General features: G+C 35.5%; 1 protein-coding gene across 1 annotated transcript; it reads right to left on the bottom strand.

Annotated features, from left to right (window-relative positions):
* Nucleotides 1-1,863: 1,863 nt before the first annotated feature.
* Nucleotides 1,864-14,468, bottom strand: LOC7487689 (myosin-9). The gene is made up of 38 exons (XM_024583426.2): nucleotides 14,077-14,468; nucleotides 12,585-12,713; nucleotides 12,008-12,151; nucleotides 11,725-11,870; nucleotides 11,489-11,645; nucleotides 11,298-11,356; nucleotides 10,932-11,091; nucleotides 10,682-10,831; nucleotides 10,470-10,606; nucleotides 10,222-10,368; nucleotides 10,040-10,141; nucleotides 9,889-9,946; nucleotides 9,706-9,807; nucleotides 9,489-9,526; nucleotides 9,169-9,295; nucleotides 8,911-9,081; nucleotides 8,620-8,751; nucleotides 8,325-8,434; nucleotides 8,113-8,173; nucleotides 7,705-7,882; nucleotides 7,402-7,607; nucleotides 7,184-7,303; nucleotides 6,469-6,567; nucleotides 5,990-6,211; nucleotides 5,558-5,697; nucleotides 5,287-5,398; nucleotides 5,154-5,198; nucleotides 4,796-5,050; nucleotides 4,539-4,694; nucleotides 4,237-4,443; nucleotides 3,960-4,100; nucleotides 3,497-3,567; nucleotides 3,313-3,412; nucleotides 3,181-3,237; nucleotides 3,007-3,063; nucleotides 2,826-2,906; nucleotides 2,602-2,684; nucleotides 1,864-2,303 (listed from the first exon to the last, which is right to left on the bottom strand). Exons 1-38 carry the CDS (start codon nucleotides 14,077-14,079, stop codon nucleotides 2,180-2,182), a joined length of 4,587 nt encoding a protein of 1,528 aa, XP_024439194.1. The 5' UTR covers nucleotides 14,080-14,468; the 3' UTR covers nucleotides 1,864-2,179.
* Between the last annotated feature and the right edge of the window lie 222 nt (nucleotides 14,469-14,690).

Raw genomic sequence — 14,690 nt, 5'->3', positions numbered from 1 at the left:
CTGCTTGATTTTATAAATTTTTTTATTATTTATTGTAGCGCTTACAAAAGAATTCAAATTTATGGGTAAAATTGAGATTGAAACAAAAAAAAATTTAAGGAGACCTTTTTTAACATTTTTTGCCTAAAAGGTTTTGTAAATTCAGTTTTATCTTTTTTTTTTTGTTTTCAGTCTCTTTAATTTGATATATTTTTGTTTTGATTCAAAATTTTATTTTGTTAATTTTTCAATTTTTGAATTTGAGAGAGAAGATAGAATCTTGTAGGAAAATAACTAAGGAGAAAGAGTTGATGTTTGGTCAAATTTCAGCAACGAAACAAGTCGTTCTTAGTGTCAACATATTTTATTTGACGAGATGAGTTTTATTTAGGTGTTTTTTTATTATTTATCTTGCCGGAAAAAAAAAAGATTAGAGATGACAAAGAATTCTTTTCCAACTTGATTTTGTGTTTTTTGACTAATTTAAAAGTGTTTTGAGATGAGAAATTTGTATTTTAAATTTAAAAGATTGTTCATTAGATATTTTTAAGTTAAAATATGTTGAAAATTAAATTTTTGAATCCAAAAATCCACAACCTAATTTTCCAACCACTTCTCCTATGGTAAAAAACTGGACAAGCAGGAAATGCATAGTTCACTTTCTTCTTCTTCTTTTTTTAAAAATGATGGATAGGTGCATTATGCAACTGAGGCTTAGGCGCCTGATTTTTTTGAATTTTATTTTATTTATTTAAATTTAAATTAATCAAAATAGATCAATTAAAAATATGTATGGGATCTTCAACATGAGTATTCAATTTTAATTGAAATTAATTAAAAATTAAAAATATTTTTGTGATATTTCTTAATAAAATATCATTCAATTTTTACTTAATTTTAGAATAAAATCACAACAATTGTTTTTTAATATTAACTACATTCTTTTTGTTCAACCTTACTAATTTATTTAAATTTTATTCAATTGTTTTTTCTATGCATGTTTATTTTTATTATCATTTAATCAAATAAATAATTGGTTTAAGAAAACAAAGTTATTAAACTCAAATGGATTCATAACTCATTTTGAAAAATCAAATATTTTAATATATAGTCATTTGTCAACTTTTTGATTTTGTTAAGAGAACGTTTGGCACCGCGTTCTCAAAAAATTCAAAATTTTTTTTGCTAAAATTAATTTTTTTATATGTTTTGAATTGTTTTGATACGCTGATCTCAAAAATGATTTTAAAAAAATAAAAAAACATCATTTTGATGCATTTCAACATAAAAACACTTTGAAAAACAGTCACAGCCACAACCACACTTCTAACCATGCCTTTAGTTAATATAGACAAATTGTTTTTAGCATTTAATGACTCGTAGGGTTCTTGATTTATATTATTACATATACGCATTAGCTTTTTAATTTACAATTCAAAATTTTTCTTGATGAAAAAAAAAAGCATTATAAAAACCTGCAAATTTATTTTTTTGCATTAAAAAACTTTTGTTATGATCCGGTCAAATACTAAACGGGAAAGGTATAGAACATCCAAAGACGCAACACAAAAATGCAGTAGCAGGAAACCATAGGCCAGGCGCTATATTTCATGGAAAGCTAGTTACCACCAATTGAAGGATGAAGGTAAAGACAGAATCAGAATGATTATTGACAAGTCTAGAACTTCAGTACCTCCTCCAAAGGTCGTTGGTATACATCTGTTCGGTAAGATGCAGTTGACATCAAAGCATTATGATCATATGAAGTGATCTGTGCGCGCGCGAATAGTGCTGGCGTCTTCTGTGAATATCGCACGAGTTTTAATATTTAGTATAATTTCTTCGAGTATTGCTTCTGCAACAAGGATTAGGGCTTGGCAAATGTTATTCAAGAGAAAAATCTTGTAAGCTTTTATTTTTTCTTCCTCGTAAGAAATATCAACTAGTTGTACAACAAATTAAACAGAGAAACGTTGCTAAATTGATATGGGAGCAATGGCATCCCTTTTTGAAGCAATGGACTACCTATAGAAAAGAATTTCAAAGGACGTAGTAATGTCTAGCGTAATGGAAAATCTCGCAAAATGAATAACCTCTCAGGAGGGCATCTACAGTTAAGGAGCTTGTGGCTTGAATTTACATCTTTCAGTAAGGGAGACTGATGAATAGAACTCGATCCATTTCTGCAGTGTGATCATATTTAATCACAGCGTGGCAGCAAGAAACTAAAGCCAGAGTTTTCACGAATCAGAGGTGGTGGTTCGATGTCAGCGATGTCAATTTGTTCCATGGACTTTGATAAGTCATCAACTGAAAATGGAATGCTGCAAGCATGAAAAAATTTATAATAGGTCAGTGACAGCCACAAGTTCAGGTTAAGGAGATGCGCCTCTTCTTGTGGCAAAGAAATATTCCTCATTCGAGATTAACTTCTATTCATTAATATGATGTTTTAGCTACAGGTGGAGAGCACTGGTTTCTTGCTGAAAGTTTTCAGCACTCGTCCTTCCCAGCTAAAATTCTAGCTGGGTATACAAAAATGTGTATCACAAGTTCAAATAATAAAAGAAAAAAGGTTAAATGATGCAGAAAATAAAGGAAAAGATAACATTGTTTGCTGACCTTGAATCATCATCCAGCAGGAAAGAATTACTAACTGCATTATTTGAATCTTCTGTCATCAACACCCTCATATTGGATATAACCTGCACGGAAAGCATACACATGGTAAAGCTCAGCTGGATCAGTTTTCATCAAATTAATGTAATACTGCAACGGTTACCAATGTTCCCATGTGACAAAGATGACTCTAACCTAGTGTAGTCATGGTATCGGTAAGAACTTACATCCGTCGACACACTATGTGTGCCATACTTGTCGTCCCAGTACATGGTACTGATTCGGTATAGCTGCTGGATACTTAGAACCTGCATACACAGATTAATTAATTTGGCTATGACATGGTGAAGATGACAGCATAGGAATAAACGACATCCAGGCACTCTAGGATGATAGTTCATCACTCACTGGGCACAGGTCATGGCTTATTTCATCCAATGTTTTCTTTGGCTTTTGATGAATGACCTACATCAGGAAAAAAGATCAACTTGAACATGTCATTGTTTCTCCTTCTTCACCATCTTAACATGTAATTGTGGTCTGGTGGAAGCACTCATGAATTCATAAAGAAGGAATACATACCAGAAACCCGATAGCCTGTCTAATATGCTTGAGCTCATCCCAGGCTGAACCTGCATACTGCATTTATATTTTTGAGGTTGGTAAATCTTATATCTTATAGCAACAAAATGCGATGAAGTGAATTCTAGGTACCTCATCCGTAGCTTTGTAGCACCAATGTTCCAATTCTGCCAACCCAGCTTTAACATATTCACCATTACTAAATGAACAGCATTCTCTTCTTAATAAAAGGCTGCCGAAAAAAAAGTGCCTCGTAAGTAACCAAAACTATGGCCACCTTAGAAGAAAAATGAAAATCGGAGCATGGACTGAATACCTGTTGAATAGTTGGACATTGATGAAGGAAAATATCTGAGTGAACACCTTACGAACTAAAAATGGCGGCACCTAGAAGAAGAATCATGTGATAATATTAAGAAGTTCTGGAAATCAACCGTTAAGAAAAAATGAATTCAGTTAATTGATTACTCAAGTTTTGATGAAGCGAAGTAGAAGGGAAATGGGATGAGTGAGTTCCTGTAGGAAATTTAGAAAGGGAAGTAGAAGTCCTTGAAGCCTTCCTTTATGGAAGAGGATATAAAAGCAGGAAAAAGAAGATGAAAAGTGACCAGTGTTCAGTATTCCTATATTCTCTAAGAGGTCATCCTCCTGTCCTTTCTACCTTGTGTATGGTGGCAACTAGACTAGCAAGAAGACTATTTACTGCCGATCCCTATCATATAAGCGAGGCAGAAAGCAGGGGATTTGATAAATAAGAAAACCAAAGGAAGGACTCTTACATGATTTGACTTCAAAGTGTTTAAGAAGCTTCCAAGGCTCTTCACTATTCCTTGCCAGTGAGCAATCAGGGCTTGCTGGGCTGCAGCATTGGCAACTGAACGTGCCCCCTTCACTAAACTTGCTCTGGATGTTCTTGGTGCCTATGAAAATCATGTTCAAACAAAAAGCTATCTAAGGAATTTTACAGCAAATAATTTAACACATGTTAACAGAAGCATAATTTTTTTATATATATATATATATAACAACGTAGTCTCTGATGCATAGAAAATATACCTGGATGCACAATCCAAGCAAAGGAGAGATTTCTTTCTTTAGATTATCCCGAATCATTCCATAAATTTTTTCTACATATGCTGTAAGCTGCTGCTTGAAAAGCAAAGCTGGATACTTGGCTTCAACTTGCCGCAAGGTGTCCACTCCACCATTAATGCCCCCATTGATTAAGGATAGATTGACTCCTTGTGGAGCTCCACGAAAACTCTGAAAGAAAATAACACGGAAGAAACCTGACTTTAGTAAAGAAATGAAATTATCTTGATGGCTTTTGGTGATTTCAATGAGAAACTTGTAAATGCCTGTGTCATTCTTCCAAATAGAGTAGCTGATGATGATCGTCGACGTTGTGGAGCCATTCCTGCTGCACCACTTGCTTTCAATGTACGTTGGAGCAGTAAGAGGAGTGTTGAGGCATTGGATAGCCAATAGGCCAAGACATCATTGTTATCCTGGGTCTGATGTTCAAATTGAAATAACAGGTGATAAGGGGTGACTTCTGGTGGGGAAAAATGGTAATAAATCAAAACAATAATGCATAAGATTTGGCATTCCAAACCTCAATTGCATGGCCTATGGTCTGAATGATCCGATCAAACACACTGGTTCTCTCAACTTCAAACGATCTCCACTGCAAAAGGCACTTGTATATGATACACGCAGCGATAGGTCTGTTCCCTGAAAATCCCAAGTGTTGTGCAACACAACGAATGAGCAACTCCTGGTTCTCCTGTTGTTTCTCATTTAATGACTTTTGTGGCTTATCATCTACTTCAGAGTGCTCCCTGTGATTCATTGAAGGGCTTTGCATATCCTAATCCATTTAATCAGGTGAACAGAAACAGAAAAGGAGTCAAGAAAAACCATTTCAGGAGCCCAAAAGACTGAAAATGTGTAATTATGTAAGCTATGCTTACCAAACTTGCTCTTGCAGCATCCACTGGAATGTGACTCTCAGCCCTCTGCCAAATATCAGAAAACGGGAAAAGCTCTAACTCCTTCCCGTGACAGAAAATGCAAAGTCTAATATATGACATTATAAAGAATTACCTGCATAATTGATCTGGAGCGTCCTGAGAGGTACTTGTTGGGCGTCATTGACAGAGCCTGTTGCCGCAGGACTTTATTCTCTGACTCTAGGTTGTTAAGTTTCTCTTCTAGCCTAATAATAAAAAGGTAAGTCGAATTAATATTTCCATGGTACAGATACTAATTGAACTCTCAAAAAATTTGCAGTCCAGGAGAATACAGTTATCGGAATATAAGTGGTTGATACAATACTAAATAAAGCAGGCATGAACAAATAATATTGATTTCCTACCTTTGCAAGGATTCCTGGAGTTGTTGAACCTTCTTCTCTGTTTCTTCCAATTTCTTCCGCCTTTCTTCACTAATCTCTTTTACTTCACTGTATTTCTTCTCAGTATCATCAGCTCTTTGTTTCTCAGAATCTAACGTGGTCTTCGGTGCATGAAACCAATGACAAGATTGACTAAATGAGATGATAAATTTTGCAGCTAGTGTACATGCAATAAACCAAAACCTGTGCAAATTCAAAAGTGTTTCTAGTAGTGGATGAACAATAAATATGCACCCATTGACTCAAATGAATCCAAATTGTTGAAAGGGATTTTGCTAAATGATGCATTATTTTCCGAACATGTTTCCTCATTTGGAAATGAAATGACTACCTGATATCACATTTGATTCTACAGAAAAAGGTATTTATTGATTACTAGATTGAACTTCTTACCTTTAGGTTTTCTACTTCTTCTGTTAGAGAATCAATTTTCTTAGTATCTTCAACAAGTACTTGAGTTTCTTTAATTACAGGAGGAGCGTCATCAATAGCCTTCTTTGCAGCCTCCCTTTCCTTGATTATCAATGCATTGGCTTCTTCTATTTTGTTTTTCATTTCTTCCAGTGAATTCTGAAATTTCACCACTTCTTGTGCTTTTGCTTCTTCCAAATCGGTCTGCATGCGTGATGTCAAGCCTTGGCATGAGCATATAATTATCAAACTCCATCAATTAAAAGCAACAATTTCTTCTCATCATAAATTATCTGATAGTATTTGAAGGGTGTTGAGGTCAAATAGTTTCCATTTAGATTCAAAATTGTACTATTCTGCTGGATGTTGTGTTAGTATACTGCTTTTCATAGCATGTTGTAAATTCACATATAACCAAGAACTCTCTTGTTGGAAAAATATCATTCTGCAGAACATGTTACCCTTAAACGTTTTTCCAGCTGCAAACGCCATGTGAGTTCCTCTACATGCTTTTCAAGCTTATCTTTGGCTTCTCGTAGTGCACCTGTGTCTCTTGCAGCCTGCAAGAAATCGGAGATGTATGTCGATAATCCTACTTAAAAATCACAGGCATTAATATGAAACATATTTCAAGCATTTAGCAGGAAAAAAATGCTATTCATATCAAATATATGTTGTGATTATAGCTGTTGGCTTTGTCATGTTTATGAAAGCCCTTAAGGTGTCAATAATGGCCTATTGTTCTTGTTAATTCTAATTGAAATATCCTCTGTTTCTATTATCAAACTAAACTAGTATAGCTCAGAATTTGATACTTCAATTTGAAGCTCATGTACTAAGACCATGTCTATGGCTTATACCGAAAACTCGAGTGAAACTTTTGGCTATTAATTACCCTCCCTTTACGCACCACCTAAAATTCTGATCAAATTTCCATATCTAGACTTCTCTATATATTGAAGAACTCGGTTTTTTTTTTCCAAGTGGTAATAATTTGTTAACCAAGATACTCAGATTATCTTGTGGAGTAAAGCTGATACAGGCAATCTCAGAATTACATTCATTAAATTATGTTATACCCTTAGATCAATGTCTTGCAAACATGAAGTTGACAATTACACATGGAAAAGAAAAACCTTTTAAAACCATATAAATAAAAGATTGCCCGAAACTGACCATTTTGAGCAACCTTAGCTCTCTCCTAGCAACTCTACACCTCCATCCTGTTTGTGTGACAATTGCACTTCTCTGCAGCCTCTTATAGTAGGAAGCAGCTTTATGACAGTGCCATCGGGCCTGCATTTGTCATCCAAGTAAAGAGTAATATAATTTATTGTTGGAACACCAGAAAGTAGAGAATTAATAAATAAGAGACATATCATCAAGGGTGTAACCTGAATAATGGTTGCAGCTTTAGTTCGCTTCCTAAATCTGAATTCCTTGCGAGCAACCATTGCCCTTAAACCTGTTTGCAAGAGAAGCGCAGATATATGAAGTTTCTTGTAGGCTGTTCTGGCTGCATATCTACGTATATGCTTCTGAATTTTTCTAGCAGCTGCCTCCCTCTTTATTCTTTCATAAACTTTGCAAGCCAGCCTTCCTACAAAATCATACAAATTCGTGTTAAAGCATGACAAATTTTAAAACTGGTTGCATTTCTAAACCAGGTTAAGCTAGTATATTTTCTAATGAATGACCTCTCCATAGTGATTGCACCACTATGGTAGCCTTCCGCAATGCAATAAACTGTTTGCGAGCATAATGCGTCCGTATCCGTCCCTGGATGGTTTTTGCTGCGTTGTTGAGTACCTCTGCTCTCCTTGCATCCAATTCAGCCATCTGACCAGCTCTCAAGAAAACCTTTGTTTTGCCTATCTGCAAGCCATTCCAGTGCCAATTGAATAAACAGTCTGACCGAGGACTCAATTATTTCGAAACAATATGTAACTGGATGGAGGACTTCCTTTAATTTAAAACATAGACATCGACTGTGAATCATGCATAACACATCTCATTCATGTCGCTTTCACATCAGAAAACAATCTCATAATTATCTCCTACATTATCTGCTATTGGCACAAGAAGCAAAGAAACTTCAGCTTTACCTGGAACCCTTTAAGCCCCTTCTTTTCCAAAATCTTTTTGCAAACAGTCTTTTCATCATAGCTGTTCACAACAAATTTTATATAAATCCACATTTTTCTCAAGTATATTCAGCAAATTCAAGACTAATTCAAAGTGGCCACAACTTCACAGTGAAAGGAGCCACAATTATTAACTACTAAAACAACAGTTTATCCTACAACAGATTACTTACCTTCCTTCCCAAGCCTCTGGGGCAAGAAGTCCAAATCGATTTATGAATTCAAAGAAAGGGCGGCGAGTAGGATATCCAGCCATACTTATTCGAATTGCTTCTAAAACACCCTACATTGACAACCATTAAAATTAAACTAACCAATAAAAACTAGCAAGAATTTGTGAAAACCATCTCAAAACTAAATGTCAGATTGTAATGAGAGTCAGATACCCTTTTTTGCAAAAGACATTGAGAAACAAGTACATTTTGAGAAAACCAGATCAAAAATGAAGAAATGTTAAATTGTACTTACACCGCAACGCAATTGCTGCATGATGTTGATATTCTCAAATACAGCAGGTTTTAGTAGATTGTTTGGCTTTACACATCTAATGTAGTGAGGTTCAGTAGAATTTAATGTATCCATTAGTTGCTGTAGTTGTATCTGCATCATTTTGAATACAGAAAGTTAGTTCTCAATTCTTGAACCACAAGAAAGCATACAATATAGACAAAAGACATAGGGGGTACATATAGAGATCAACTGTTGTTTATGTAAGAAAAAGGCAACTGCCTTGCTCATTTAGATAACAAATAATTCTACCTTGAAACGAGAACCAATTGAAGAGAACTTTGAAGATTTACTTGTCTCCTCTGGAAGTCGAGGGAACAGGCCTGCTACGAAAGGACATTTGGAACCATTCAACAAATCTTGATGTTCAGGAACCACATAGTCTTTGTTCTTGTCCAAAAAATGGTCCGATTGATACTGGACCTGAAAATACGAGAAACTTAATCTTAATGCAGCAGCAATTCACATCATACAAGTATACACAACTGATGTTTTATCAATATAGCTTACCTCTCCAGCATAATGAGCGATGGTGAAATCTGTGCGAGACAGTTTTGGCTTGATAAAACGCTTGTGAACTTTAAATGTCTGATAAAGCTTATTTGAAAATGTTTCATGCGTTGACTTTGGAAACATGCTGAAAACAAGGCATTGTTAACAAGAATTGAGAAGCCAATTTGATCTTCAACAAGATGCTTAAAGAAAGAAACAACAAGCGGCTGATAATAGATAAGGGGAGAGTTTTAAACAATTATAAGTGGTAAGTACAGTCAGAATTCTTTTCATATAGATGCAAATTATCCAGGATAGCATAAATTAAAGTAACATACCAAGCTTCATCAAGGAGAGCTATTATACCTCCTGGTTTCTGCAATAACAAAAAAAAAGGGTAGTAAATAATAGGAGTGATGGAGTATAAAATGAGCCAAAAACAACTCAAAAATAGTTAGAACAACACTCAAAATTTGCACATACATGCCCCATTAAGATATTTTTTCTAGAATTCAGGTTTAGAAAAAAGAAAAATGTGAATCTCAGGGAAAAAACCTTTTCAAGAAGATCCAAGACATCTTGATTATCAACAAACTCAATATAGCTCCAATCAATCTGCTCTTTTGTGTATTCCTCTTGTTCCATTTTGAAGACGTGCTGAAAGTTATCATGAAACCTTCTTCAGTTAAAAGTTGAAAATAACTTTAGCTAAATAGTTAACATGGTCTGCAGCATTACCTGGTTGAAATGCTGCTGCAACTTCTCGTTTGTGAAATTAATGCAGAACTGCTCAAAGCTGCACAGCAGGAATTGTAAAATTGTTATGAAAACTGCCCAAGTAGTTCCTGCGAGATATATATAAATGCTTCTATTTTTCATTGCTTCTTACCTATTCGTCTTAAAGCTTTCAAAACCGTAGATGTCAAGGACTCCAATCAGAGATTTTGAGTTAGGATCTTGTCCAATGGAGTTATTAATCTTATCTACTATCCTGTACATAATCTCGCATGGTTATCATCATATGACTCTTCAAGTTATAGATGATATCAATTGAAGACACTAATGTCTTACCAATCAAATAAACGAGAATAAATCGTCTTAGCTAAACCATCCCTGCTAGTGACTGCACTTTGAGGATCAAGACTTCTCTTGATGACCTCCTCAGGGGTGATCATAACACGCTTACATAATGCATCTTCCAGGGCTACAGGATCACACCTGAAATAAATAAAAAATTCAACAGTTACACTTACATGAAAGCAAACGTATCAGATACCGTCTATGCTCGTATATGCAAATTTAGAGTTGTAGTGTTGTACATTAGTAGCTCTGCTGTTGTTTTGAGATGGAATTTAGCTTGGTCATCTTTAGGAACGGATGAATCAACTTCCTTTCCCTTGGAAAAATCAATATTTCCAATATGAAGGACTGCAGCAACGACTCTGAAAATTGCTTCCTGGGAGAGAGAGAGAGAGGGTAAGATACTGCACTGACTGACAGCAGTCAAAAGCATACTTCTTCGAAAGCTTACCTGCTCCTTCGCACTTATTCCAACAATATCCATAGCTCTTCTAGTGGAAAGATAGTCATGGGCATCACTTACACCAGCCAGTTCAAAGCAATTTGTCTGGTTAAGATAGTGGAATGATTTTGGGCTCCCCAACTTGTACTTCTCTACTTCCTGTTAACAAAAGGCTAGAAGTTGTAACATGCTGGCATAATAAGCATTCGCCATTTACTATAAAATCACATTTGGAGCTATCATTTCACCAGAAAGTTACCTCCTGTGGTGCGGCACAAAGAAGGTAAAAACAGTGGTAGTTGCGCTCAGGACTGGAAACTTGGCAAACACGAGATCTCTCTAAAAGGTAAGTTCTGATGGCAGCTCCAGAAATTCTTCCATGCTTGTCAAACTGGATCTCAACAAATTTACCAAAACGGCTGCACCAGTATTAATTTTAGGAACACATCAACGCAAAAACACCAATGAATATAGTTTTGAAACTTCTTAATGACATTGTCCATAAAATTATTGAAGGTAGTTCATGTCAGTAAAAAGTCAGCCCTTTATTGTTGTGGAAGATTCGATGCTAAAGCATGTAACAATTTTATCTGATACCAATTTCATGTCAAGTGAATTATCTCACCTGGAATTGTTATTTCTAACAGTTTTAGCATTCCCGAATGCTTCAAGGACTGGGTTTGACTGCAATCAAATCAGATAATAGAAAGGCCTAGTCAGAATTCATGAGAAATGAAAGGAATGTCACCAAATGGAAGATTAAATGGAATAGTGAAACTCCAAATTTAACAACAAAAGCTGAATTTTCAAACATACTTCAAGAACTTGTTGTTCAACGGTTCGTCCTTCCGTGGCAGCTCGACCTCCTAAAAATGCAAGGTACCTCATAAGCATTTTCGTGGTCTCAGTTTTACCTGCACCACTTTCACCACTGACCAAAATGGAATTACTTTTCCTTTCATTGATCATTTCCCTGAAGTCAATAAAACACCTTGTTGAATATATTTTCATTTGTAAAGAAAATGACAGTGAAAAATACGAATAGGAATAACCTGTATGCAACATCAGCAACCGCAAAAACATGAGGACTCAGCTCTCCAAATGGTGCTCCCTTGTATTGTTGCATCATGTGGCCATCATAGAGATGAGGCAGTCTTTGAAATGGATTAATGGCAATAAGAATATTTCCGGTATACGTCTGCAATAGAAACATGGAGGTTTATATTGTTGCATGGACCATCGAGGCTGAAATTAACATTTTTCTCTTCTTTTCTTCTTTTATAACTTAGAGCAATGCTAGTTATAATATTAACATAAAGGGGAAGGAAAATTTACATAGATCTCATTCAGTTCGTATCTCGTTTTCAAATTCTCCAGAACTCCAGGCTCATGCAAGTAAGAAAGCTTTGTCATGTCATCAACTCCACCAGCAGGAGCTTCCATATCCTTCGGATATATTTTTGATAATTTAGCAGTGACCTTGTATGTAGACAAACAGAAAAGAGAATGTCAGGGAGCAGGAAAAAACCAACATTGAAATGTAACGTGAACATTGTTCTGATTAAGTGATTTTATTATCAAGTTGCTTTAAATTTTTATATTTTTGTATAACCGGTATCTAAATCATAAATAACAGATGAATATTTCAGCAAGATTAGTTTTAATTTTTTGTTTTAGCAACAGAGACATGCATGAACGGTTACCGAGGACACAAGCTGCTAAAAAGAAGAATTTCTTCTCAATTTCAAAACATGTAGAGCTAGTCCATGAAATGCAACTCTAGCATGATTACAGAGGGACAAAGCATCAAAGTCCAAGTATAACTATCATTCGACAACCATTAACCACAGGAGCTGTTATTCCATGGGAAGAAATTAAATCAAAACATAAAAAACTATGGCATTCGGTGCACCTTCTTTCCGTTTGAAGTCTCGATCTCCGCATCCTGCCCTGTAATCTTTGATACCTTTCCATCAAGCCAAGCCAACTGAGGGTCTTCAACCCAAACTTCAGAACCTACAATTATATTCTCCGTACTTCCCTGCAGAAGCCGATATTCAAAGCATGAACATATATAAGGTGCAGACTGTAAATATTTAGCTAGAAATACACTATTACTTTCACAATATATGCATATCTGGTTTCACATCCTTAATCAGATGCAAAGAAATCAAATAAACAGAAACTTAAACTTTAAGCCCCCATCATAGCACAAGGGATGTTAAGATATTCGACAATGTAGCTAAGCTATACTTTATAAAACTGGATGAGAGATTTCAACAGATAAAAGAAAGAATCTGCTCGAATTTTCCTATTAAAAGCATAATATCTTCTTCTTCTTCTCTGTCTCCGAAGTCTGTGTAACGCCAATGCTCTAATGTGCGTCTCTTATCTCTCTCAAACCTAAGAGGTGTAAATGACCCTTACTTTTCATTGATTCAGTTGCTATCTGAAACTTGTTTAGGATCAAGGAAGAAGAAAAAGAAGTAGTGATAAATGTTCAGCTTCGCTAACACCTCAACAGTATATTCTCTCTTCCAGCGTTCTTCTTCTCTTCTTCATGAAAGATAGATGATGAGTAGTTAACTGGATTGCTATATAACGTTGCAAGCCCTGTGGAAAGCTACATCAATTCCTCGGAGCAATCTAACAGCTTCTATACCACCACATTGTTGCTAGATCAAATCGACAACACTAAGTTCAAAGTTTACATACCAAAGTAAGTTCAATCCATTTCCAACGAAACAATGGAAGGCAAAAACCTCGCCATCCATGTGAATACGCCTTTTAAGGTAGAACATCGCAACATTTCATTCCATTAGAAAGCATACAAACCTCTCTATCAGCATCCTTCTTCACAAACTTTTTCCATCTTACAACACTATCAAGCCTCCCATCAGAATATTTGCACATCACTACTACAAAACTACATCCCCTTATGGTCATATCTCTGTGAAAGTATTTTGTAAGCTGCTCAACCGTGTGTGGATAGATCTACAGATAGAAACTAATGGCCGAGTTATGTTCCCTTGAATCTGATTCATCTTCTGATTTATTCTTACATCACATCATAACCCCATATATCTAGTATCTTTCCAGGAATCACCAAACTATTTAACGTAGTCATTATTTTCTTCATAATCATCAGCCCAATGTCTTTATAAGCAGCCAAGTCTAATGTTGTACTACTTGTTTCTTTTTTCCTTCGATAGAACACACTCAAGGCACACAGATTCAAACCTTATCAATGCCATACCATTTACTCTTCCCTTAAAAATGGGATTCATTTCATACAAAGACATGGTATCATCACATGAAAAAAAAACCAATAACAAGAAATCAATTTGTAGCCTATACCAAAAAAGAAGAAGAAGAAGAAGTTAGTAAAATATATATCCACGCACCATTTTGAAGCTATTTAAATTCAAGGTTGGACTAAGCAAGCTCCATCTTCATAAAATGTAAGGATCCAACCATTCAACTTTCTCTTGGCTCTCAAGATTCTACCTTGTTGATCATATCAAATCCATTAGTAGAGCAATGACCATATAGGAACCTCCATTCATGACCCTTTCGATACAAACATGAATCAAGCTCAAAATTTCACAAAAGCTAGATCAACTTAGATTTCTTTTTTTTAAAAAAAAAAACGACTCCAATTCCAATTATGGGAAAAAATAGATATAAGAGATTGGATATTCAAAGAAAATGAAGAATTTTTTTTATATCTGTTTCTTAGTATAGAAGAGGGGAAAAGAAAGGATAGAGAGTGAAGGGGGAGAGAGGGGAAGACAATAGGTGAGACAGTCTTCAAGAGGACCTTTGAGTTCGGTTTGGTTTCCTATGGTTTCGCGCCAATTCGTGGCTACTAACCACCTCTTCTCTCTCTCCCGACGAAAATGTCTCCATCTATATGCTATGACTGACGGTACCATGTTATGCTGCATCTCTTCTTAATGGCCGTTTGATTTTAATCCATGATCACAACATTTCAAGCAGTGCATGAAAGGGGGTGTTC

The sequence above is a fragment of the Populus trichocarpa genome, chromosome 13 (assembly GCF_000002775.5).
Source record: "Populus trichocarpa isolate Nisqually-1 chromosome 13, P.trichocarpa_v4.1, whole genome shotgun sequence".
Lineage (NCBI taxonomy): Eukaryota > Viridiplantae > Streptophyta > Magnoliopsida > Malpighiales > Salicaceae > Populus > Populus trichocarpa.
Note: the sequence above shows the minus strand (reverse complement) of the source record. Positions and strands in the feature narration are given on the sequence as shown.